This window comes from Giraffa tippelskirchi, chromosome 13 (genome assembly GCF_054371585.1).
Source record: "Giraffa tippelskirchi isolate mGirTip1 chromosome 13, T2T-mGirTip1v1.2.pri, whole genome shotgun sequence".
Lineage (NCBI taxonomy): Eukaryota > Metazoa > Chordata > Mammalia > Artiodactyla > Giraffidae > Giraffa > Giraffa tippelskirchi.
In genome coordinates, this window is record NC_137287.1 from 122,337,339 (window position 1) to 122,361,658 (window position 24,320).

The following is a 24,320-nucleotide window of genomic DNA, read 5'->3' on the forward strand; positions in this document are numbered from 1 at the left end:
TATTTCTGTGTGTCCCCCATTCCAAACTGAAACAGATAATGCCTACCCAGTTCACAAGACAAGCAAATACTTAAACTGAGAAGATAGTGATAAAACCAGGGGCTTGTTTCACTCTGGGAATATTCCACAAACCAAGTTTGAATAATTGCTTCATGTTCAGTTGGACACAGGTTCATTCCCACCTTGATTCACACATAGAAATTCTCCTATCTTATGACTGCTACACACACACTCCTCTTTCCAAAATGCTAATTATGCATGAACCAGTCATTCTTGACTTCAGAGCACTGAGTCCTTCAGTGTCAGCCTTGACTCCAGCCTCTCTCTAATATTCACATCCAATCCAACAGCAAACCCTGCCCACCTCACCTTCTAAATCTGAGACCTACTCAATAGGCCAGCACATGTCAATTTTGGTAAATATTCCATGTGTACTTTAAAAACAATATATATTTTGCAGTTATTGGTTGCTTTGTTCTATAAACATTGATTCAACCAAGTGTATAAATAGTGCTGGCCAATTTTTTTTTTTCCAATTGCTACTAACTTGCCTTTGCTGGTTTGTTTTTTAGTTACTGATAGAGGAAAGGTGAAGCTTACAACTACGATTGTGAATTTATTTATTCTTCTAGATCTGGGGGTTTCTGCTTTATATACATCACAGCTATATTAGCAAGAGTTTGTAGATTTAAAATTGTTCTTTGTCCTCATATCAGTAAATGACAAGGATAGAACAGGCTCTCAACAAATGCTTGCTGTTTGCATCGCATAAAGGGTCATGCACATGTGCTCAGTCGTGTCTGACTCTTGGTGACTCTATCAGCTGTAGCCCGCCAGGCTCCTCTGTCCATGAGATTTCCCAGGTAAGAAGACTGGAGTGGGTTGCCATTTCCTCCTGCAGGGGATCTTTCTGACCCAGAGATCGAACCCACATCTCTTGAGTCTCCTGCATGGGCAGGCAAATTCTTTACAACCAAGCCACCTGGGAAACCTCAAATAAAGGGTCAGATGGGGACACCCCAGAGTCTTCTTGGCTCTGATGATCCCTATTTATCCACTGAGTGAAGATGCCTGCACTTCCCTCTGAGTCAGAGTCAACAGCAAAAAAATAAAAATCTCCTATTCTGGTCATTTTTCCAGTGTTGCTCTCAGCGACTGCTGTGGCACCGAGGAATGAAAGAAACATCACCACCACCACCCCCATTCCAGAATTTCCTGTCTTGTCTTGTGGTTGACTTCAAACATTTCACCTCCCGCCTCCCTCTTTCTCACCGTCTCTTCTTCATGGCTCAAGAAGTTACACATTTGCAAAGGAAATGATTAAGCAAATCCAGAGATCTCGGCTAGGAGACCTGATTTTTTCAAGGCTCTCGTTTATGTGAGAGCTGAAGAAATCTGTACAATGAAGGGTTTGCACATGCGTTTCTAGCTTTAGTCAGGACTGGTGCACAATTTCCTGTTTTTGTATCCTCAGAACTGCTAAGCTACTTGTGAACAACTGGCCAAGAGAGGGAGGGGCGGGGGCTGCGAGGGAGGGTTGTGAGCCAAGAGGGGTGGGGAAGGCTGCTCCTTCCTCGGCCCTGGCAGGACTTCTGTGAAGGTGGAATGTTTTTCGGTGTTTTATTTCTGTCGTTTCATGGCGGCGCAGTCAGACTGGAGGCAGAGTGTCGGATTCTAGACTCGAAGCTGGGGGCTGGAGTGGTAAAGAGAAGGAGAAACAGTTCCAGCAGGAATTTTAATGGGTGTCCAGATAGTCAAACGACAGTTGAAACTCAGTGTCCTGATAAGTGCGAACCTTTATTAGGCCCTTACGACGCGCCAGGCGCGCGCGAAGGGCTCGGCCGGGAGGGTGTCTCCTTAAAGCCCGCGCAACCCGCCAGGGGGCCTCCACCACCAGCTCCGCTTTAGGCGGGGAAGCGGGCGGGGAGGGAAGGGACTTGGAATTCCAACCCGGGGCCTTTGGACCCAGAGCCTGCATCCTTAGTCTACTCTGTCCTGAAGATAACGAAGGGGACCGGGTTGTCACAGGGACCGCAACATACATGTTCACGTATGTAGATCCAGGGAGAGGGTGGGGCCCTAACCAAACCTGCGCCCTGGATGGTTTTTTTTTTCCCTCTCTCTCAAAGCAGGACCTCAGGTTGTGCTGGCCATTTGCCTGTTCGCTCTTCCTTCCTCTTTCCACGCTTGCCTTCAAACTACCTTTCCAGGATCCATAGAAGCCAAGTGGCTGATAGTTCAGATCAGCCAGTGGGAGGCCCTGGCACCAAGACAGTTTCTCCTCCCATCAGCACAAATCGGCTTCAGGAGAGCGGGCGATGCACCTCCCCTCCCCTCCCCCCTCAGGACCACAGGTTCCCTGATCTGGTAACCAAGCCTCCCCGTTATCTGTCTGGCCCTAACAGTAGCTGGGGCTTCCTTCTGTGTCTTGTCTCTGCATGGTCTCCTTGTCAGCTCTTCCAGTGCCTTTGAAACCAGCGCCGTAGTAAACCCCTCCTTCTGTTAAAAAACCTGGCACAAGCTAGGTCCCCTGGCAAAACCCTAAGGGAGACACAGATGTTTGTGTTTAGATACAGACCGTGAGACGAGAGATTGCGTGCAGGTCGTTTATTTGGGAAAGGGTCCTAGGGAGCACGAACGAGGGAGGGTGTAGTGAGTGTGTTACTACTGTGGGCTCTTGCTGGGGACGCCTGTGGAAACATGTAGAAGATCCCCCGAAATATGGAGAAGCTGAGCTATTTATCCATCATCTTTCATCCCTCCGTGGTTGAGGGTGCTTCTGGAAACATGAACTTTCAGGCATTTCCAGGAATCCTGCATGTAGACTGAACACATGCACCCCCCCTGGAGGAAGCCACCAAGAAGAAAAGCAAATAATGGAGGGACCATTGAAGTGGGCAGTTATCGGGGCTGTGGGTGAACTCAGAGTTGGGCTGAGGACCAATGAGGCATCCACAGCATCTGCTACTATGGCAACCTGGCTAATAAGCAGATACAACCAAGGAAAATTAAAGGGAGATCTGAGTCCCCTCCCCTCAATTCTGCTTTACTTTCGAATGGGACGGACACTAGGGAAAATCAACATGTTTTCCCTCCCTTCTTTCTCTTTTCTTGGATGAGCCAGACAGTCAGATTACCAGGACAGGGACAGACAGGGATGCAGCTTAAGGGTGTCCCAAGGACTGGGTGGGCTTTGAGCCCTTGAGAGAGAAGACATACCTTTTACCTTGGGCAGATGTCCTGGGCATCCTCATCAATATGCTTTCTGAGCACTTATTTGCCAGGCATTCTGCTAACAAGCTATAAATGTGTTGTCCCATCTCCCTGGTGGCTCAGACAGTAAAGAATCTGCCCGCAATGCAGGAGATCTGTGTTCCATCCCTGGGTCAGGAAGATCCCCTGGAGAAGGAAATGGCAACCCATTCCAGTATTCTTTCCTGGAGAATCCCAAGGACAAAGGAGCTTGGTGAGCTACAGTCAGTGGAGCCGCAAAAAGTCGGACACGACTGAGCAACTAACACACTATACTAACAAGCTGTAAGTGCCTTGTGTCATTACTCTTGCCAGCAAGTCTAAGTTCCCCGATTACTTCCATCCTACAGAGGAGCAAACTAAGGTAAAGTAACTAAAGATCTCACAGCCTTGGGTCACAGATGTGGGTAATCAGATGGACGATGGGGCTAAATTCCAAACTCACATATATGACACTGGGAAATAAGCATTCAAGCATCCTTTCAAGACCAAAGCCATTTAGAGGTTTTATCTGAGTATTTCTTATACTCTGTGAAGAGGCTTAAAAGTAAAATGATGACACTTTATGGTGTCTAGTAGTTCAGGTCACTCAAGGGATCCAGTGAATATTTGTTGAGTTGAGTTTGCATTAGATCCACCTGTAGCCAAAATACAAATCTGACTCTGTAACCCTCCAGCTCAGATCTCTTCCCTGGCTCCCTACTGCCCACAGGAGAAGGTTTCAGCTTCTCACTGCGGGCTCCTTGCTGCGTTGATCTGGTCTCGCCTCCTCTCCAGCCTTTACCATCTTATCTGTCTCCCCACAGCCTCACTTCAGCCATGCTGCTACTTGCCATTCCCTCTGCACTTCCGTTCTGCTGGAAGCCCTTGGGCTGTTCTTCATGAGTTAGTTCAGCCGTCACTTCCTGAAACGGCCACCCTCCATCCCCGTTAGTCTTGAGGCAGTGCCTTCCTCTAAGCGCCGCCACCGTGGCCTGCGTTTATTTATATCACAGTTGTGTTTGTTTGTATCTCTCACGGACACAACACTATGCCTTTAAGAAGAGCTTAGTTGGGCTGCAACCTCGGCTCTGACCTTTGTGTCTGCAGGCTAAGTTGCTTCTCCTCTCCAAACTGTTTTCCTCACCTGTAAACTGGGCAGGAAACAAGGGAATTCTTGTGAAGCCCAATACCTGACCTGTATAGTAAATTCCAAGGTTGGCTGTGATTATCTTTGCATGTTCAGAACTGGTCTTTTTTTGGTTGATACTCAGTGAAGTCAGAGCTCAACGTTGACCAGTGGTTTTTACTTTTTCCTGCATCAGAAACCACCTGGAGGGCTTGTGAAAACACACATTGCTAGGCTCCACCCTGGGTCTGGAGTGGGGCTTGATAATTTGCATTTCTAATTGGTTGTCAGGTGACGCTGACTGTTTTGGAACCACACTTTGAGGACCACTCAGCTGGGCACCTGAGGAGGGAGAACATCTGACTAGAGTGATCACACGCTTGCAGTTAAAGTCAAGCTAGAGCATAAGGCAACCCTCTTTCCAATGGATATGGCCTTAAAATACTTATCTATCAACTTACCCATCCAGATGCTATTTATTGAGTATCTACTATGCCCAGGCATTGTGCATTGATGATAGAGCAGTGAATGAGACAATAAGGTCCCTGATGTTGATGGGCTCACAGTCTAACGACCCTGGTCTGCAGGGCAGGCATCACAATTGCTCAAGTCCTATCAGCAACTTGAAGGGGCCTGGCTGGCTTGGGGAATGGCTAACTTTAAAAATACTGATATTCACAGTTGCTTTATTGCTTACTGCATCATCATAGTTACCTTCGCAACATCAGTTTCACGGAAATGATAAGTCAAAACCGATGACAGTAATCCTGTAATTCCCTTGTCTGGCACTGATGGAGTCCACTCACTTGGGACACGGCAGAGCTGAGTCCCAGAGGATCAGAGCCAGGTTGTGACAAAACAGTTACATAAAATGATAAATATCCCTACCGTTGTTGTTGTTTTAATTAGCCAACGTGCGTAGGAGTTTTCGGGTACTTGGTGTTAACATTCCCTGTGCTGTAACAGCCCTCCTGGACTGTGTTTTTTTTTTTTTAATGTACCAGCCATTGCACAAAGGGTTTGCCTCGCTCCGTCTCAATCCACGCTCACTGTGGCTCCACAATGAGCACTATTATTACTCTCCTGTTTAGGGGGAGACTCACAGGGTAAGTCACTTGCCCTCTCCTCTCGTTGGGTGTGAGGGTGACTTCCACGCCTGGCAGTGACCCCCACCTGACCGTTTACAATCAGACTACCCTTCTCAAGCTTCTAAGTCTGAGCTGATAAAAATGGAAAAACCAACCAATAACCCACCTTACCTTTGTTCGGAGGAACCGAGAATCACAGGAAGCAATGACTTACCAGGTTGGCCCTCGTATCCTAGTTCTCATTAAACTTGACCACTTTCTAGGAGTCACCCAATAAACGCAGTCTTAAGAGTTGCTTCAGAGCAACCTCCTGGTCAGCGGCCAGAGAAACGGGCCAGGCTAGAGATCTGGGACCGAGGTCTTGGAACTCCCTCCTGTGGCCAGATTTAAATAGAAAACCTTCAAGGAGAAGAAATCGCGTGAGTAGTGAGCAATCATGGCCAGCTGCAGCTGGGGGCCATTTTGTTAAGGAGTGCGCCTTTGGGAGGGGCGGAAGCCACCCAGCTGCACAGCATTCCCTCTCATAGTGAAATACAAAAAAGCATGCAGTTAAGTCCAGTTAGGGGCACACAGCTTTAACTTAGATAACAGGCAAAAAGCAGCCTATAAATTGTAAAGTGTGATGATGTAAGGATGCTGTTATCATTGCCCTTGACAAAAGTGAAAGTGCTAGTGGCCCAGGTTGTGACCCCGTGGACCGTGGCCCGCCTGGCTCCTCTGTCCATGGGATTCTCCCGGCAAGAATGCTGGAGTGGGGTGCCATTTCCCTTCTCCAGGGGATCCTCTCGACCCAGGGATGGAACTCAGGTCTCCTGCATTGCAGGCTGATTCTTTGCCATCTGAGCCACCGGGGAAGCCCAACTGTTAGCCTTACTTTCATAAAATTGCCCTGATTTGCTCTCCAGGTACTGGCTATGGCTCGTTAAAGGGCCAGGGGGTGAAGAGGCTCCAGTGAGTGGCTCTCCAAGAGCCAGAAACGAAAGAGTTAAGCTCCCCTGAAAACCAATTTATGCCAAGGACTGGATTCTGACTGGCATTCAGGCTAGTGCTAAAGATCTGAATTACAAATTTACAGAATTTGCTGCTCTGTAAGTCATTCCTTTTCTTTGTAATGGGACCCATAATTTCCGGGGTTGGGGTAGGGGGGTGGCTGTTGTCACTTGATTTCCACTGATAGAATGAACAAGATCTAGACCAGAGAGGAGCTTAATTCTACTCACTGTGCTAACTGCCTTTTTGTTAATAAAAGGCCGAGAAAGGGCTTAGGAGGCTAGTTAAAAGCTGATGAGAATCATCTTAGATTTCTGCAAAGCGCATTCCTTGCATTTGCAACTTGGGTGAGTTAATACTGGCAATCATCTTCCTCTCCTTCTCCTTCAGGTAGGGTGGTGAGTTGATTCTAGTTTGTAAGGCTTAAGATCAGCTTGGGATTCTTGACAAAAGAAATGCTACTTGTCAGGCCTGCTCCCTTCCAGGCCCTTTGAGAGGGAGCCAGCAAGGCGCAGATTCGAACCTCCTGGAATCTCATTAAATGGGTCCCCGGTGCATCTGTTTGCACACAAACAACAACAATGCAGCTAGAGTGCGTGTGTGTGTGTGTGCGTGTGTGTGTGTGTGCACGCACGCAAATCCCTGATAATTGTTTAAAGGGCGGGAGGCACAACAAAACCACAAGGACTTCGCTCTCTTTCTCTTTTCCTTCCCTTTTTGGCATTTTCCTTGGGTGGCATGTGCCCCTCTCCCCAGGATGAATTCATGAGAGACCTCAGGGGCTGCTGAGAGCAACTGCAATTTGAATGGATCTTTTCCCGGAGATCAGTCCGGACGTCGCCGTTGGCTGGAGCTGGCAAGCAGCTTCTCCTGTTGTGGCTGGCTTTTGTTTGCCCCGATGGTGGCCAATTCAGCTCAACAGCCCAATTCTTGGAAAGGCCATGTCTTGACACAGGAGAAGAGACTTCCATGTGCATCTAAAAATAAATAACAAGTTAATAAGTACGTCGGCTTCAAAAAGGCCCCTTGGCCCCCTCCCCCAGGTGTTACTTTTTCTCTCTGTTCTGGGGTGTTCCTAACATTTTACTGTGTGGTTCTGCTATCCAAAGGGCATTCCTGGGCGCTGTAGTTCAAAGAGCTTCAGACCCTCTGTGAATCTGTGTCCGCAGAGCTTTCCTACACTCACTTGGGGACTGGCTACTTTTTTCGCCCTAATCCAACAGGAAGCATGGAAATTAGTATTTATTGCAAATGCGTCAGGAATGGGCTCTCCAATCAAAACCAAACAAACCCCACCAAACTCAAAAAACGGAATTTTAACTTGCTTCGCAGGCTACAGCCGGCTTTTGAATCTCCCCAATAATTTTTAGAGTCCTCTCTGGCTGAAGTTTTCTTAAAAACAGAACAAGCAATTTCATTCAAAGATGGTTCTCTTTTTTTGGCCAGGAGGATGGGAAACCACTTATGGAAACAGTTGGCATGCTCTGCAGCAAGATTCTCAGCAGAGAACTTCTTTTTAAAAGTTTGAAAAATTTTTTCCGGGGTGGGAGGGCTCCTTTGGCATTAGTGAGTCAGTCTCGCCCTGGAGACATTTCTCATCAGGACAAAAAGCCCCTGTGTCCAGGGAGGTGAAACTCGCAAATAATGCTGTCACCTTTCTCAACAGACTGGCATGGCCCAGAGCTCAAAGGTCATACCAGGCAACCCCCGTGGTGTTTAGAGACAAAGCAGTGGCCGGCTGCCTGTTTGCCTTGAATCATCCCGTGTGCTGTGATGGGGACGATGGAGGGAAGGTCATCTCCCACCGAGGTCTTCCCCGGAGGGTTTTTTCCCCTGATTTGGGCCAAGTCGAGCGTGCAGACATGAAGCAGCATGCGGTCATTCTCAGCTGGGTGAGTCACAAACAGTGAGGAATCTCCAGGGTCGGGCAGGAGGGTTGAAGAAGCCAGACCCACCCCAAGGAAAAGGCCTCTGGTCTTTTTGGAAGCTGAGTTCTCGGGTGCAGCCGATCCAAGCTGGGAGCCAGTGGGTCCTAGGAGCCAAGGGCCTCCCCAACTGTTTTTTTTGGGAAATACTTTTGTCTTGAACACGTTTTCCAAAGGCGTTTTTGCCCAAGCCAAAGTCTTATTTGCCTAAGGCATCGGCTCTCAGGAGCAGACGTTCAGTGCCATTTCTAGCCACGGCGCGGTGGACGGCGCACGTTGTGAGAGCCGCGGAGCCCGCGGTTCTGTGTCAGTTACACGTGTCCGTTTGCCTGTGTGAGACTGTGAACGTGTGCATGCGTCTGTCTATTCCTGTATGGAAACGCATGTTCCTGAGTGCGTGTGTGTGCGTCTGTGGGTACACATACACACCTGGATGCATGTGTCACTTGGGGTCACTTCGACTGACTCTTATCCTCCGGCCCAAGGGATCCCAGCGTCTCAGCTCAACTGGAGCAGCCGCCTGTCCCAACACCTCCCACGGTGGTCCCTGACTCACCAACAAGGGGACAAAGGCCAGCCTCCTTGCCTGTAGGTAGAACCAACTTTGAGGTACAATTCACGCTCCAGGGCCCCCTGGGAGACAGAACGAAACTGCTCCAGCTGAGACCGGACCCTGCCCTGTCGTCTCCCTTTCCTCTGGGAGCCCGCCTTCAGTCTAGCACGTGCGCTGAATCTGTCAGGCTCGACTCTGTCCGTGTGGCCAGAGACAGTGTGTATATATTATACATATGTGTGTGCGCATATGTACAAATATCCATGCGCACACATCTGTAAGTGCACACGCCCACGTATGAAATCGAGGAAGATCTGGGAGAGGAAATAAGATGCAGGGGGAGCCCCGATTTTCTGACATGGAAGATAAAGGCATCTCAGACACACAGCACAAGCCCTGCTTTAAAAGCTGAACAGGAAAAGATCGCTTAGATGTCAGTGTATTTTTTTTTTATTAAATCTGAAAAAGATACAGTATACATGATATCAGTCGATCATATGGCTAGGTTTTGAACTACATTTTAATACACCATGGTCCTATGTACTCCTCTGTACAAGTATTAAAAAAAACTCAGGTATTTGAATAGTCTTCTGTAAATTTTTATTATTAACTGGGGTTATGGGAGGGTTTTTATCAGAGCACATCCTGAGAACATTAGGAAATTACAGACAGACTTGAGATAAGTGTCAGACAGAACAGATGAAGCAAGCCCCTCAGCCATCTGAGAAACATTAATAATGTAAGATTGCAGAGACCAAATCTTTGTTAGGGATACGGGATGCGGGACGAAAACGGAGACCTTGGCGCCCCCTAGTGTTGCAAAAATAAACTCGCAACGTCTTTTATTTGGTTTGGTTTGGGGTTTCTTTTTGAAGTTGTAATCCTCGCCCTTGTCACTGAGCCTCAAAAAGCAATTGTTTTCCCAAATCATGTCAAGCCCTCTCCAGTCAATCTTTTCCCTCTCGTCAATAATGTTCAAGGACCCTATCTGAAAAACAACTCTTATTCATTCCTTTGTCATTCCCTACACATTCCATTCCAGAAAATTGGCAACCTCCCAACAACACACAGCCCACATTCTCCCTCCTTGAAACGTGAACTTAAACAAACGGATTTTCGTCTCTCCTCTTCAAGCCGAGAGGATGAGCGCGCATCGCATCGACTACAAAGCTAATTCCTTCCAGCAGCCTTTTCCCTTCTGCAACTTACTTGCCCCTGGCCATTTTTCATAACTTAACCAGAATGCAATCCTCTGCCCCTCCACCACCCTGCTTGGTACCCATCTTCAGACCTGGCTAGTTAACCTGCTAAGCCATCTTTACAGTTATTTACCAGGGAAGACTGGACCAGAGACGTAAATAATACACCTCAATATACAACAGCTCAGGCTTAATTTGGAGGCAGACTTTCATTGGATGGCCATCAGAAGAAAAAATATACACGTGGAGAGGGTCTGGGGGGGAGACGGAGTCGGGAGAAGACATCTCGGTGGTGGGACCTGACGGGAGCCGTGAAGGTTTGTTTACTTGGATTTGCCCACTGGTCCGATGGACACGGGGTCTGTTTGCACTTGGGCATCCAACATCCGCTTCGGTCCCTGGAGGAAATGCAAAGGAAGGTGAGGATCTCTAGTATCAACCACAGCAATCGCCAGTTACTTAGCGCTTTATGCCAGGTGCTGTCCTAGATTAATACGCTGTATTCGTGGGTGGTGGGTAAGAGAATGGTCTCCAGTGAGCTGCCCGAATTCCATGCCTGTGTATGTCCCTTTCTAGCTTTGTGAAATCTTGGACAAATGACTGAACTCTCTGTGCTTCAATTTCCTCATCTTTAGAAGGAAGGTGATGACATGTATCTCAGAGGGTTGTTCCAAGACAAAGTGAGTCCTGGCTTATGACGGACTAAGAACAGTACCTGGGGGGGGGTGGGGGCAGCGTAGAACACCGTCCACAGGTCGAGCTAATTTCCATCAACCCTCTATTCACTTTCTAACCATATTGGCTGTTTACTTTTCTTACAAAACGTGTCTCTGCAAAGTTTTCATGTAACACCAAGTAAGCTGCTCTCTATCTGAACCCAAGCAGCACATATACAAGGAGGAGAAAGGGGCCAGAATGAAGGATGTCACCAGGAGGGTGAAGGTCACTGGGGGAGTGGCTGGAGGTGTAGCTTCTGAGGAAGGCGGCTGGGCTGGGCGGGGCTGAGGGCAGCCAGAAGCTCATTTTCCGTAGGTGACGAGGTGGCAATGGTTCCCTGCTTGGTGACAGGCCCGCTGCTGGCATTGCCCTCTCAGGAGAGGGGTTAGGCAACCCCCGGGGAAATGTGCCCAGCCTGGAAGCCCTCGGGGCTTGACTGGATCCTTGCAAAGTGGCAGGAAAGGCCTCCCTTCTTCTCCGCCACTGCTGGAGTCTCGTGACAGCAGGAGATGGAGGAATTGAGGAAGAAGCATTTCTACCCCAAAGGGATGCTGCCATAATTAAAGAGGTGGTGATGCAAGGGAGCATGGCCTCAGAGAAAGGGCTCAGTGACGTGAACTAGACTTACTATCTACCACCACTCACCATCTCTGCAGGCATCACGGTGCCAAAGCGCCATCAGCTCTCCAAGGCAGTCCGAGACGTGTACTGCCTGACTATCTATTCTGCTGTTGCCCTTCCATGGCCATTTCTGCACTGTGGCAGCAAACCAGTCCACGGAGGCTGTAAGGAAGGGTCCAGCACTCCTCGCTGAACGTTTTAATAGCTTCCTATCCACATGGGAGCGGGTCAGCACTCCCTGCACAGCCCGCACAGCTGGCTGGAGCTGCCCATGGCCCGAAGCGGCGCTCCTCTTATCCGCCACGCGCCAGCATCTCACCCGCCCGCATGCACCGTGCTCTCTGCCCCGGCACCCAGAGGGGCTCAGGGTTTGTCTGGCAAAAGGCCGGCCACCTGGTGGCCAGCCAGCCAGTCGCCTCTGGAGGCGGGGCCCACAGCCGGGGCCCAAAAGCCCTGAGAGGGGAGGCCACCCGTCTACCCACCAGGCCCTTGAAGAAGCCCCCGAGGGACTGCCGCCGCTTCTCGGGCCTCTTCTGGGGCTTGTCCCCGTTCTGCAGCGGGTTCGCCTCCACGGTGGCTGGCTCCGTGCCCGGGGCCGGCTCTTTGGCTTCCTGCTTGTTGCCCTTCTGCTTGTTGGTCTCCGTGGCTGCCTTCTTGTCCTTGGACGGGCCCTCTTTGCCCTTTTGGCCCGCAGCTGCCGCTTCCGGCTGTGGCAGAGTGACCACCTTCTCCGTGGAGTCTGAGGTCTAGAGCAAGTTCAAACAAAGTGCATTTTTAGTGGCGGCAAGACAATGCTCAGGAGCAGGTGAATGAATACGTTAAGACAGAGATGTTCAAAGGTTGGGTGGTGTCTATCTGCTCGTGAGTCCTGGGTGAGATGGAGAAAAATAGGAAAAGATGTGTAAATACTTTTCATGGTATGAGTCACAGTGGGGACATTTATTTACCAATCTGCTCATCCATTCATTGATGAATGCTTCCCCAGCAAGCATTTTTTACTCCTTCTTCTAGAGCTAGAAGCTGGGCTTTCCTTGGAGAACTGCTCTTCTCTCTGGTTTATTCCCTGTGGTTTTCACACGCTAATTCATCCTTGGACAAGGACACTGGCCAACCACAGCATTGTGTATGATTGGGCTGCTGGGATTTGTTCAGACTGGCCAAACACAGCTAAACCTGAGCTGATCTCAAAGCTTTGCTAAAACAACCAAGAGAGAGTCTGTTCCCTTTCCTTTGAGCTGGTAGCTGTGAAGATAAAAGCCTGGGGCTTCAAGAACCATCACATTTCTAGGAAAGAATCTGCTTGAAAAAGAAACCCAGGGACATAGAGGCAAAGCAGAGATGAGAGCTGGAGAGAGAGAAAGGGAGGAAGAGCCCGTGTATTGTTGCCATCGCACTGCCCCTGGGTCTAGCTGCTCCTGAAGCCCCCTTTTCGCCCGAGCCAGCGATGAGAGGGCTTCTCCCACTTGATCGCACTGCCCCTGGGTCTAGCTGCTCCTGAAGCCCCCTTGTCGCCCGAGCCGGCTGTGAGAGGGCTTCTCCCACTTGATCGCACTGCCCCTGGATCTAGCTGCTCCTGAAGCCCCCTTGTCGCCCGAGCCGGCTGTGAGAGGGCTTCTCCCACTTGATCGCACTGCCCCTGGATCTAGCTGCTCCTGAAGCCCCCTTTTCGCCCGAGAGGGCTTCTCCCACTTGTGCCATGTGTGCCTTTTCTTGGGTTTGCCTGCTCTTCTCTGCGTGCCTGTCTCCCTCAACCTCTGGTGTGACACTGTCATTTCATAAAACAGAGGTAAAAGGAGGTAACTGTTTTATTTGTAGTTCTGAATGGGCATCTTTTCCTGGTAAACTGCAATGTTCACAATCCTGCTTGGTTCCAATGGTTTGGAGGAATGAGGCTGTGAAATCCAAAATTCTAGGTAAATTACAGATGACCAAAAATTTGTTAGGAGGTAAAAGCCCTTTTCCCATAATTTACTTGAACTGAAATGACTCTGGGGGCCATACAGATAAAATAAAAATGTGAAAGAGGCTAAGGGTTCGGATAATCAAGTGGTGACCTTATCTCCCCACTTGAAAAAGCAACCTAAGGCCAAACAAATATTTCTCTAGTGTAAGAAAAACAGTTCAAGCAATGCTGGCCTAGATGTTGGGGAGACAGATCGGAGTAGGGGGGGACTGTGGTGAGCTGAATGTCACATGCCTTGTTTAAAAGGGGCAACAGTTGTTCAGATCCACCAATGATCAGATTACAGCCCGGACTGTCAGATCTTCTATTGTTTTTCAATGGAAACTTGAAATCGAATTACAGTAAATGCAAAGTATGTTCATTTAAAAATACTGACAGCAGAAGCTTCAAAGCCTTGGTGATGGCAAACAACCGCAACACAATTATTCCTGTGGCTTCATGTGGCCCACTGGATGCACACTCATTGCTTATGATTCATAAAACCTACGTCGCAGAATTCTATGGCAAAGTGGCAGTTTGATTCAGAAGGCAGAGAATAATCATATCACATCAGTGGATCAAACACACCCCTTAGACACGAGCAAGAAGACAGACAAAAATTGCCGGGTCCTGAAGGCCTCCCCAGACTGCAGCCTCCTGGAGGAAGGGATTCCTCGGAGCAAAGCCTCAGGCATCCAGCGCTCCCCGAGAAGCTGCTGTACAAGCACACCTGAGTATTTTTGCCGGATCCCAGCTGCCTAAGTTGTAGCAGATGCTAAGATGTCAAGTATAACAGGCACCCAGAGCAGACACTCGCCTTAGAAGGAGACCGTCACCCTCAGCACACTGCTCTGCAGAAAGGCGGAGACCAGCGACCCTGCCACCCCATTCCCACACCCGGCTAACTGGCTGACACAGTGAGTAACTGGGAGCTCAGTGTCTGGAGTCAAGAGAAGATGGTGTGGCTCTGGTTTCATCACATCCTTGCTGTGTGACCGGGAATAAATGGTGTGACTGCTCAGCTTTCTCTTCGGGATAGGAGTGACAATAACAACAACAAGATCGCACCTCACGGCACTGTGAGGACAACCGCGGCTTGTGATGGAAAGCCCACGGGGGACAGGGTGTCTGGAAGCCAAACATAAAGGGGACAGCTGCCTTGGTCTGTCTGGGAGTGAGGGCGTTCCAGGGCATGGAACTTAACAGCTTTAAAACCAGGAAGTTACAGGGTGCTCGGGCGTGTCTGACTCTTTGTGACCGCACGGACTGCAGCCCGCCAGGCTCCTCCATCTATGGGATTCTCCAGGCAAGAGTACTGGAGTGGCTGCCACTTCCTCCTCCAGGGGATCTTCCCGACCCAGGGATGAACCCACGTCCGATTGCAGGTGGATTCTTTACCGCAGCACCACCAGGGAAGCCCCCAAACCAGAAGAGTCCTGGGCAAACTGGGACCAATTGGTCCTCCTGGCTTAACACTCAGCAGTGGCTTTGAGGGATGGCGGGTCCCAGTGCCAGGTACAGAGGAGGCGCTCAGGAAATATTTGCTGAACTGGGCCCCCCTGGGTCTCACCGGCCTCGTCCTAGCCCTGTCCATTCTGCTGCAGCCACAGGGGGCTTTTCTCCCTTGCACAAGCTGGCTCTGAGAGCAGAGCCTCCTCCCGGCCGCGCTGCGCTCGGGGTGTCCCAGTGCTTCGAGGGCTGTGTCTTTCCCATCAGGTCTCAGCTCAGCTGTGCTCCTTGGAGATGCAGTCCCAGACGAGAGAGTCTGAGGAAGCCTGACCCCCTTCTTGGGGAACCCTGCTGAGTTTTCCTTATATTTGGGATTTCTTGGCTCATGTGGAAACGTTCTGACTCCCTCTGATGGAAGGGAAGCTCTAGAGGATAAGACCCCCCTGTGCTTCTTCCATCGCTTTATCTCCAGCACCTCATCTGACACAGTTAGTCTGGAACGAATGGCCAGCAGCCGGCCTTCCCAGTGTTTCCAGAACATTTCTCTCAGCACGTCACTCAGGTGTGAAGTGAAGAGTCCCCACAAACAGCTCTCCTTTGACACTGATTTTTTTTCAAGAAGAGAGCTTTCAGTGGGTCATATCTATTTACCACATGGTTATGCCATCCCTATTAGCTTAATTAAAAAAAAGTAGCTTAGAAGCTAAATTCTGGAAACAATACACGGCTGAGTCCTTTCCTTCAAAATGAGCTAAGAATCCGAACAGTGTATGATCGCTTCGTCATGAAATGCAGAAGATTTAGAACCTTTGCTTGGTGTTTGACCCTATAAATTCTGAAAATTTATAACAAAAATTCTTCACATCTGAATCGTCTGAGTGTGTCCCCTCCTAGAACCCAGGGACGCTGGCAGGAAGCTGGAGGACAAGATCATCGGAAGGTCCCATTTGATTCAGACACTGGAAGCCAACCCAGGCTGGGAATTCCTTGTGCTTTCTCTTTGTGGAAGCATCAGTTAAGGCTCTTATAACTCAGAGAGGGAAAATCTAAAAGGAGCAGAGAATGTCTATCCTTCCTCCTAAAATTAAACTAAGCATTTGTCATCTCCCAATACTACAAAGACCCTGTATCCAAGACCCTGGAAAACAGAATTCTCAAAACATTCCTGCTGCTGCTGCTGCTAAGTCGCTTCAGTTGTGTCCGACTCTGTGCGACCCCATAGACGGCAGCCCACCAGGCTCCACCGTCCCTGGGATTCTCCAGGCAAGAATACTGGAGTGGGTTGCCATTTCCTTCTCCAGTGCATGAAAGGAAAAAGTGAAAGTGAAGTCGCTCAGTCGTGTCCGACTCCCAGCGACCCCATGGACTGCAGCCTACCAGGCTCCTCCATCCATGGGGTTTTCCAGGCAAGAGTATTGGAGTGGGGTGCCATTGCCTTCTCCCAAAACATTCCTAGATGGGTGTAAATAGAATGACATTTCCAGCTCATTCGATTTCCAATGACTACAGTCAGATTTAGAATCAAAATGATGGGCATAACTGTTTCACTGTCAGATTCCAGACAAAATGTAAAAACATATTTAAATATTCCATAGTGAATAACATAAGTTTATCATGTTTCCAAGACAGTAACCTTTGAGATTTTTGGTTCCAAAGGGGTCTGGAATACAGGTTTAGAGGAGGGGTGGGTATAGTAGTCAGCTAAAAAAGAAAGATGAAAAGAATTTGAATGCTGTAAAAGGCAATATATTGCATGTTGAAATGTATAAGAGAAACAAACTATTATGGAAGTAGAAATACATAAATTATTTAGTAATTGCGGGAATGTGTGTGTGTGATATGAACAACATTACAGGGTAGTGATTTATCATCAGAAGCCATAACAGTAATGAAACAGCAGCAAAAGCTATGACTTTATATGTTGAAGTCATAACCCCCAGTGTGAAAGTGTATGGAGTAAGGAAGAGTTGGGTTGGCCAAACATTCGTTCATGTTTTTCTGTAATGAATTTTTGGCCAGCCCAATAATTAAGACTAACTGAGGTCATCAGAATGGGACCCTGATTCAACAGGATTAGTGTCTTTGTAAGAAGAGACACCAAAACGCTCGTTCTCTCTCCTCTCTGTGGTATTCTGTTATGGCAGCTCATGCTGTTAAATAGCAACTAAAATTCATTGACTCCTCTCTACTAGGAATGTTCTAAATGCTTCACATGTATAGATTCATGTAAATGTAACAGCCCCACAAAGCACTACGTTTCCTAGCCCCATTATACAGATGAGGAAACTGAGGCCTGGAGGGATTGGTAATTTTACTTTAGTCACACAACCAAAAAATAGCTGAGCCAGGATTCAAACCCAGGCAGTTTGAAGCCTGCAGCCCATACTCTTAACCATGTCTCCGTATTGCCAAGATTAGAAGAAGAATATTTGATGACATTTTTTTGAGGTATATTTCTAAGTTAAGAAAGAGTGTAGATTATAAAATAGGGTGTTGAGCATGAAGTGATTCCCATTGGGGGAAAAAAGAGAATATGTATAGTTATAAAAACATAGCTGTTTCTTTAGGATGGAGAAAATGATAGAAACCACCCACATGACCCCGTGTCTTTCACTCATCTGTTCCAAAAATAGCTGCTACTGTGGACCAGGCACCATGCAGTGTGAAAAAAACCAGAACAGGTCCCGGGTCCCTTCCTCGCTCCCTGAGGGCTCCAGACAGGGGTGGGAAGGGGAAGGGGGGACAGATGACCTCCCTCAACGTGTGACGAGTGCCATGAAGCAAAAGCACAGGGTGCAGTGATGATGGGTGGGAAGGGAATGGGTTTTTGAGGAGGTGACATTTAAGCCAAGATGTGAAGAGCGAGGAGGAACTATCCATGCAGAGAGGGCAGAGCATGTGTGAGACTTTACAACAAGAAATAGCTGAGGAAAGCCAGCTTGTTCGTGAAAGTATTTGGAGTAAAGAAGTAAGGCTAATTAATGTCATAAAGGTGGGGCCCTCAACCAATAGGATTAGTGTCTTTGTAAGAAGAGAAATGAAAATACTCATTTTCTTTCCTCTCTATGGTATCGTATGGTAGCTCATGCTGATAAACACAGTAATGAAAACATTGCGTCTTCAAAGTCCAAGGTGGTGCCTGGTAGACAGTAGGTGCCCGACCTAGAGATGTCAGATGCGTTGGCTGTGGTTGAGAACTGGTTGGACAGGAGGCTCGAAAGAACCAAGAACATAGCAGCTAAACCCACCACCGAACCGAGCTTACAGATCACTTACTTGGTAGCTGGAGTCTTTCCCATTTATTTCTTCAGAGTGGGTGATCCTTCCATCCCCTTTCACTGACTAAAATAACAAACAGACAATGGCCTTTCAGCGACCACAAGCAGGGCAACAGGGAAAATGCAAGGGAAGCTCTGAAATGGACGACCTCAGTCATTCATTGCTGAGATGCAAGATCAAAATAAATGGAAGGCCAACGAGAGACGCATTACTCATGAGACAATTTCCATGTAGTCTGTAACCAGAGTCTGATTAAATTCAAGTGTTGGTCTCCAAAAACGACAATAAAAGTCTTAAATCCTGAGATTATGTTATTCTGGGATAAATAAATGGTGATGAAAGTACTGATGTTGGAACCAGAACATCATAGAACATACAGAATGTATGAATAAATAAAGGAAGAATTAAACCATTGGTAGCTATCTGTTGGTAACATTTAAGTCGTGGGTGTTTTGTTGTAGTACTTTTTCCCCCTTGTAGAGAACATTCTCTTTTCCAATGCTTAGCAACCCCGCTGTGGCCAGTGGCATCAGGGACGTGCCGAATGGGGTTGAAGTCACAGCTTTGGCTCCTTAAACCGACAATCTAAACTAGAGGTTCTACCAGTGTGATACTAGGACCCGTGGCTTTAGCATCACCTGAGAGCTGTCCAGCCCAAAGGCAAATGAGGATCTGCTCTCCATGTGAGTTTAGGCCCGTTCAGGGGGCGGTGGCTTTCTTCTTCCTCTGGGTTTCCTGCATTGTTCTACAAGGCCCATCTTCTTGAGAGCATGGAGCAGGGAAAAGGGTTCCTGGTTATTATTTTGCTCCCTACAACCAGCTCCTTCAGGACTCACCTAAAAGTTTTACCACTCTGGGGGTTCATGGGGGCTCTAGAATTCAGGCTGTGTTGTCACTGAGCCTCCTACTCAAACACACTCTATAACGTCCTTTAGAACACAGGGCCCTGCCCTCGTGAGTTGGCCGTTAGGGAATGGTGAAAGGCAAAAACCAACCAAAGTGATTTTTTAAGGAAAACCTGAATGGACATTAGGAGTCGTGTTTCATCCCCCTAGGACAGAGATTTTTAACCTCCCTAAATTTAATTGTTTCAGTTTGCTAGTGCTGGGTACCTGCCAGCTTAAGACTGGATCTGCCTTCTTCTTTCTTCCGCTTGTTGCCTTTGGTGGGAGTTGCGGGGAGGGGGCCTTGGATTGAATCTGCAGGTTCTCTTGGCAGTAGTGGATCTAGGCTACCATCCTGAAAACAGACCCTCATGATGCCAGGGAAATCATTGCAAAGAAGTTCAAAGTCTTTACAAAAAAATAAAGGAGACCGCCTTGAGCTTTTTCATGATTGTTCTCTGCTGTTCGTTGAGGCCTAGTTTAGCAGCTTAGTTGCTAAGTCTTGTTGGACCCTTGCGACCCCATGGACACTAGCTCTCCAGGCTCCTCTGTCCATGGGATTCTCCAGGCAAGAATACTGCAGCCGGTTGCCATTTCCTTCTCCAGAGGATCTTCCCAACCCAGGGGTCAAACCTGGGTCTCGTTTATTGACTGGGCTACCAAGCTGCATTATGAAAAGGTAACTGTATGGTGAGTTTAGACAAAGAGTCCTGTTAAGTCCGTCTGCAGTCTCTTCAACATCAGCAAGTATTGACAATTACTTCCCTCCTCCCTCCCTCCCCTCTTCCTCTCTCTCTCTTGCATTCTTTCCTCCCTTTCTCTGTCCTCTCTGCAGAGCCCTCTTTCAGTGATAAATTAAAATAGTTCCTGTTGGGCTTTGTACTCAAAGGACCATAACCACAGCAGCTTATTTTCCCCCCAGCTGTCAAAAATAACAGACTTGCTGTTTAAAGAGATGAAAAAATCCTTTCAGAGACTATTTAGTACTTTAAAGAACAGTCTGAAGACTATTAAGTAATTTCGGAGATTTCCCAGTGTGATATTGAACAACTTTCTTTACAGAGTTTATTTTTATTCATGGGAATCAAAGACAAAGCATCTCAGGGCTTGGATTCGCAACCAAGCCTTGCATGTTAATAAAATCACTTTTTAAATGTCTTTCATTGTGCCACGCATGACTATAGCTTCATTCTCCGGAGAATGTTTGAAGCATCTCTGATATATACCACTTACTCAATATCCTAGTGCAGATGTTTGGTGGTCAGTTCCCATCTCCTTGAAAGGAATGCAAATGTATTTTGATAGAGATCTACTTCAACTGAAGTTGATATTTAAAAGAATTGGGATGACATTTTGTTTTAGTGAGTACAATAGCCTGATTGTTTACTCAATCAGCCTCCTTACAACAGATTCAAGGAATTGGACCTGCTAGAAAGCTCCAGGATAAACAAAGGTTTTGAGTCCAACCTTTGTGTTTTACCAAGATGCTCACTTGGAATGGGATTGGACAATTCAGACAAAATGACACAGCCAACGTAAATCTCATTTTAGTGGCAAGTACATTCAGAAAACTTATGTCCAAGCTTTACAAAAGTCATGGATTAATTCTCCTATCTTTTGCTTTGTCATATTTTCAGGTAAGTGTCATTTCAGGTGAGCCCAACACATAAAAATGATGTTTCCACAGGGAACATTAATAAGAAAATCACAAAAATGGACCTTTGGCTGTTCTATTTGCTTTTAAAGAAAACAGCTTCCAGAAGCACAGGAAGCATCAGTCACATGCGAGTACCAGGTGAGCGTTAGAAGCAACAAAAGCCCAAGTGTGAGTTCTGCCTCTGTCGTTCACAACTCCATGACCTTGGGCAGGTCACTTAAACACAGTCTTCAATACCCTTGTTTGCACAGTGGGGCAGTAAGAGGATTTGCTGGCAGGGTTTTTGTATTATAAATGAGTTAATGCATGCGCTATGCTTGGCACAGGACTGGCCGCATAATTTGCATGCAATAAACAAACGGTAGCTATTATTATTACTATTAATAGCTGAGACCCGCCAAATGACTACAGAGTCCCTTTTCAGGGTAGGAAGGAATGCCAAGTCTCTGATGAAGACAGCAATTGCCCAAAACAAATGGTACTTTAAAAAACCTTTCCTTAAACAACAACTTCGTATTCATATTTTGATACTCGGGAGGAATCCAAGATCAAAAACTTTGGTTAAAGACTCCTGTGTTTTGTTTTAGAGTTATCCTTACAAACAAGTCTCTTTTTTTCCATGAAACAGTCCATGTTAGCAGGTTTTCTTAGATTACTAGATTGATGCAATTAACAAAACCCCTCTGATTTCATGGCTGTCTCATTTGGGCATTTAATTTCCCCAATATTAAAGTTTAAGAGTCTTTCTTATCTAAGCCTGAGATGGTTATTCCAACAAAGAGTTTCTTACAAAATCAGTGGTCTAAAGAAAGAGATGGGAGGAGGATAAAGGAAACACCGAGACAATAGTTTGCAGGAGAAAGCACTGGTCAAGTGTAAGGTGTCATTAATATTGACAAAGTGAAAATCTATGTCTTTATACTTCCATCCACCACCTTTTGGTTTCATCTGCCCACCTGGCTTGTGGGTACATGAATACATTTCTCTGCCCACTCACTTTGTAAAAATACACTAGTGCTTCAGATAGCCAATTTCTTGACATACTGTTCAATTAATACACATAAGGATCGCTTTCTATTTGGGGTGTGGCAGATGTGTTAGCTATGCCTTGCAATTATTTCGAAAGTCTGTAGGAGCCCATAGGACTTTGTAAAGCGCTACAGCTCCATGTGTCCAATGCAACGTTAGGGCTTACATGACTCTGTTTTCTTTTCCTTGAAATATAATTATAATTATTTATTAAATATAAATATAATTATTTGAAAAATGATCTATTTTTATGAAAGATTAATTTCTGGGAAAAAAGATGTCTTTAGAAATCAGCTGGGCAATGCATTTATTAAAAAAATTCAACCAAGAGGTACTTTGCCATGAGATAGTAAAATATGCTATCTGAAAGAAATTTAAGGGAAGTGAAGACTAGAAAGTAGAAAATCAATGGTCAGATGAATTGAAACCCTCATTACAAAACGAGGGTGATGTGTTTGCAATTGTGTTTTCTCTTCTATTAAAGTCAATTATTTTCAAAAATTTATTTATTTTTAATTAAAGGATGATTGCTTTACAATATTGGCTCATTACTAAAGTCAATTAATATTAAAAACTATATTCTGCTAAAAATATCTGAAGTCAGTTTAAAATATTTACTTATTCAATTATAATGCTTAGGCACATACTCAAAAAAAATTAAAAAGAAAAACCCCATAGTGATGGGTCAGATGCTGTCTCTCTACCTTCAAGCCCTTAGAGAAGATTTTTATTTTTCCTACAAAAATCTAAAGACTTTTGTTTGAAAGCCATGAAATATTAACTGGAAGTGTTTCCTGAAACTAACTGCTGAAGCCACCTTGCAGGAGTGTAGTCCATGGGGATATTAACGCCTGTGCAGAAAATAGGGTCTAACAATGTTCATGCCGTTTGGTGAAGCAGCTGAGATTATGAGTGGAAGATACGTGTACGTGCCCTCTGAATACGGCACAGGCTTCCATGCCCTCTGAATATGGCACAGGCTTCCGTGCCCTCTGAATATGGCACAGGCTTCAAAATCAATCTGTTTCCTTTACTGGGTTTAGCTCTTCATGAGGACGGGGACCACATCTGTTTATGCTCATTGTTCCATCTCTGTTGCCTGCAATATAGTGGGACCTTAAAGATATTTGTTGAGTAAGTGAAGAAATGAAAGGCAGAAAGTTGGAAACAAACCAAATGTACATCAATAGAACAAAGATTCATCAGAACATGATAATGTAATGACAATTTAGTATATTTCTATATGTATATTTATATGTAATGATAATTCAGTATATTTATATATAGTCAGTATAATCATGATAATTCAGTAATGTCAATGAATAATTAGGATATCTGGAACTTTAGGGGAAACCCCAACCATCATGGAAGCTTAGGGGTTTGAACATTGAAAGGAGGCACTAATATTCAAATTCTCAGGTCTAGCCTTTTTAATGGGAAACAGGATATAAGAATAATGGACATTATGAGACCTGATGCTATGAATTGACTGAGGGTTACTTGGGGAAATTATGCCCTTTTCTACCTCATCCCTATCCTGCAGAAAATCAATTCCAAGGGACGCTTGTTTCCAATTTGTTCCCCTAACAGTTCAGACTTACAGTTTCTACTGCTATAAAACATCCCCAAACATCACCTAGTGGATGACTCTGGAGGATGAGTTTAAACATGGGACCTCACTTGAATTTAAGGAAGTGTTTGGAATGGATGCAGTTGGTAGTTGAGAGGTCTTTCCATGCTCTATTTGGAGTCCCTCATATCTTTCTCTCTTTTAAATGAAGAAGTCTCATGTCAATTATTTGGAAGACAAAGTCATTCTGCTTGCCTTTTCTTTTTTTTTTTTGTATCGCTCAGCTCCATCCAGAAATGAGAAAGCTGGATCACCCTCAATGTTATGATGAGTTCTTTGGGGATCCCATTTGTAATTCAGATGGGTTGCCAGAAAGAGGCCAAATGTTCTTTTCCTTCCTGATGTCATGTAAAAATTGATTTAAAAATCTCAAATCTCGGTGCCCGTTTTCAGTGCCAAATTACAGAATAACTGGCCAGGAATACAGACGGGGTTCCAGCCATGCAGACTGCCCACTGCTTCTTACTCCATGAGAATTCAGCAATAAAAGAAAATGACTCCCATCAACAATTTCTGACAGTGATTTTTAATATGCCTCATCTCCCACTGGCAAGGGTTTTGTTCTGTTTTGTTTTGTGGACTAGAAAGAATTCCTTAACAGGTTGAGCTTGTGAAATTAGAGGGTTGCTTTCTCAAAGGATTAAATTCCCAAATACTCCTGGAAATAAAAGCATACTATAATGAAATTCTTGTTTTTCATTAAAAGAGAATTAAACCAATGACCTTTTACATTTTTTTTTTTTGTATTCCAAACGATTGGGGTTTGATTGCGTTATATTATATAAGTTCCTGGATGTTTAGATATTTAACATACATAACTCTTCATAGATGCCCAAAGATGTCTAACCACATTCTTTCCATGCTATAGAAGTTAAGAATGGCAAATTCACCAGCTAAATTACACACGCTATTAGGAAATTGTCATTTCCTTTCATATCATATCCTGTCTGGAATTGTCTATAAACCGGCTTTGCCCAAATTTGTGTCACTCACACAT

The 24,320-nt window shown here is 46.2% G+C and overlaps 1 protein-coding gene across 4 annotated transcripts in view; it reads right to left on the reverse strand.

The window, feature by feature from the left end:
* Positions 1 to 9,348: 9,348 nt before the first annotated feature.
* Positions 9,349 to 24,320, reverse strand: part of BCAS1 (brain enriched myelin associated protein 1) — a 143,339-nt gene continuing 128,367 nt past the window's right edge. For 3 of the 4 annotated variants that reach the window (XM_081557300.1, XM_081557298.1, XM_081557299.1), the window contains 2 exons: positions 11,936 to 12,199; positions 9,349 to 10,513 (listed from right to left, as the gene is read on the reverse strand). In XM_081557300.1, the coding sequence (XP_081413426.1) occupies positions 10,439 to 10,513; positions 11,936 to 12,199 (339 nt within the window). In that variant the 3' untranslated portion in view covers positions 9,349 to 10,438. Of the gene's footprint in view, positions 10,514 to 11,935; positions 12,200 to 18,120; positions 18,187 to 24,320 lie in introns of all 4 variants that reach the window. The other variant, XM_081557297.1, reaches the window with a different exon arrangement.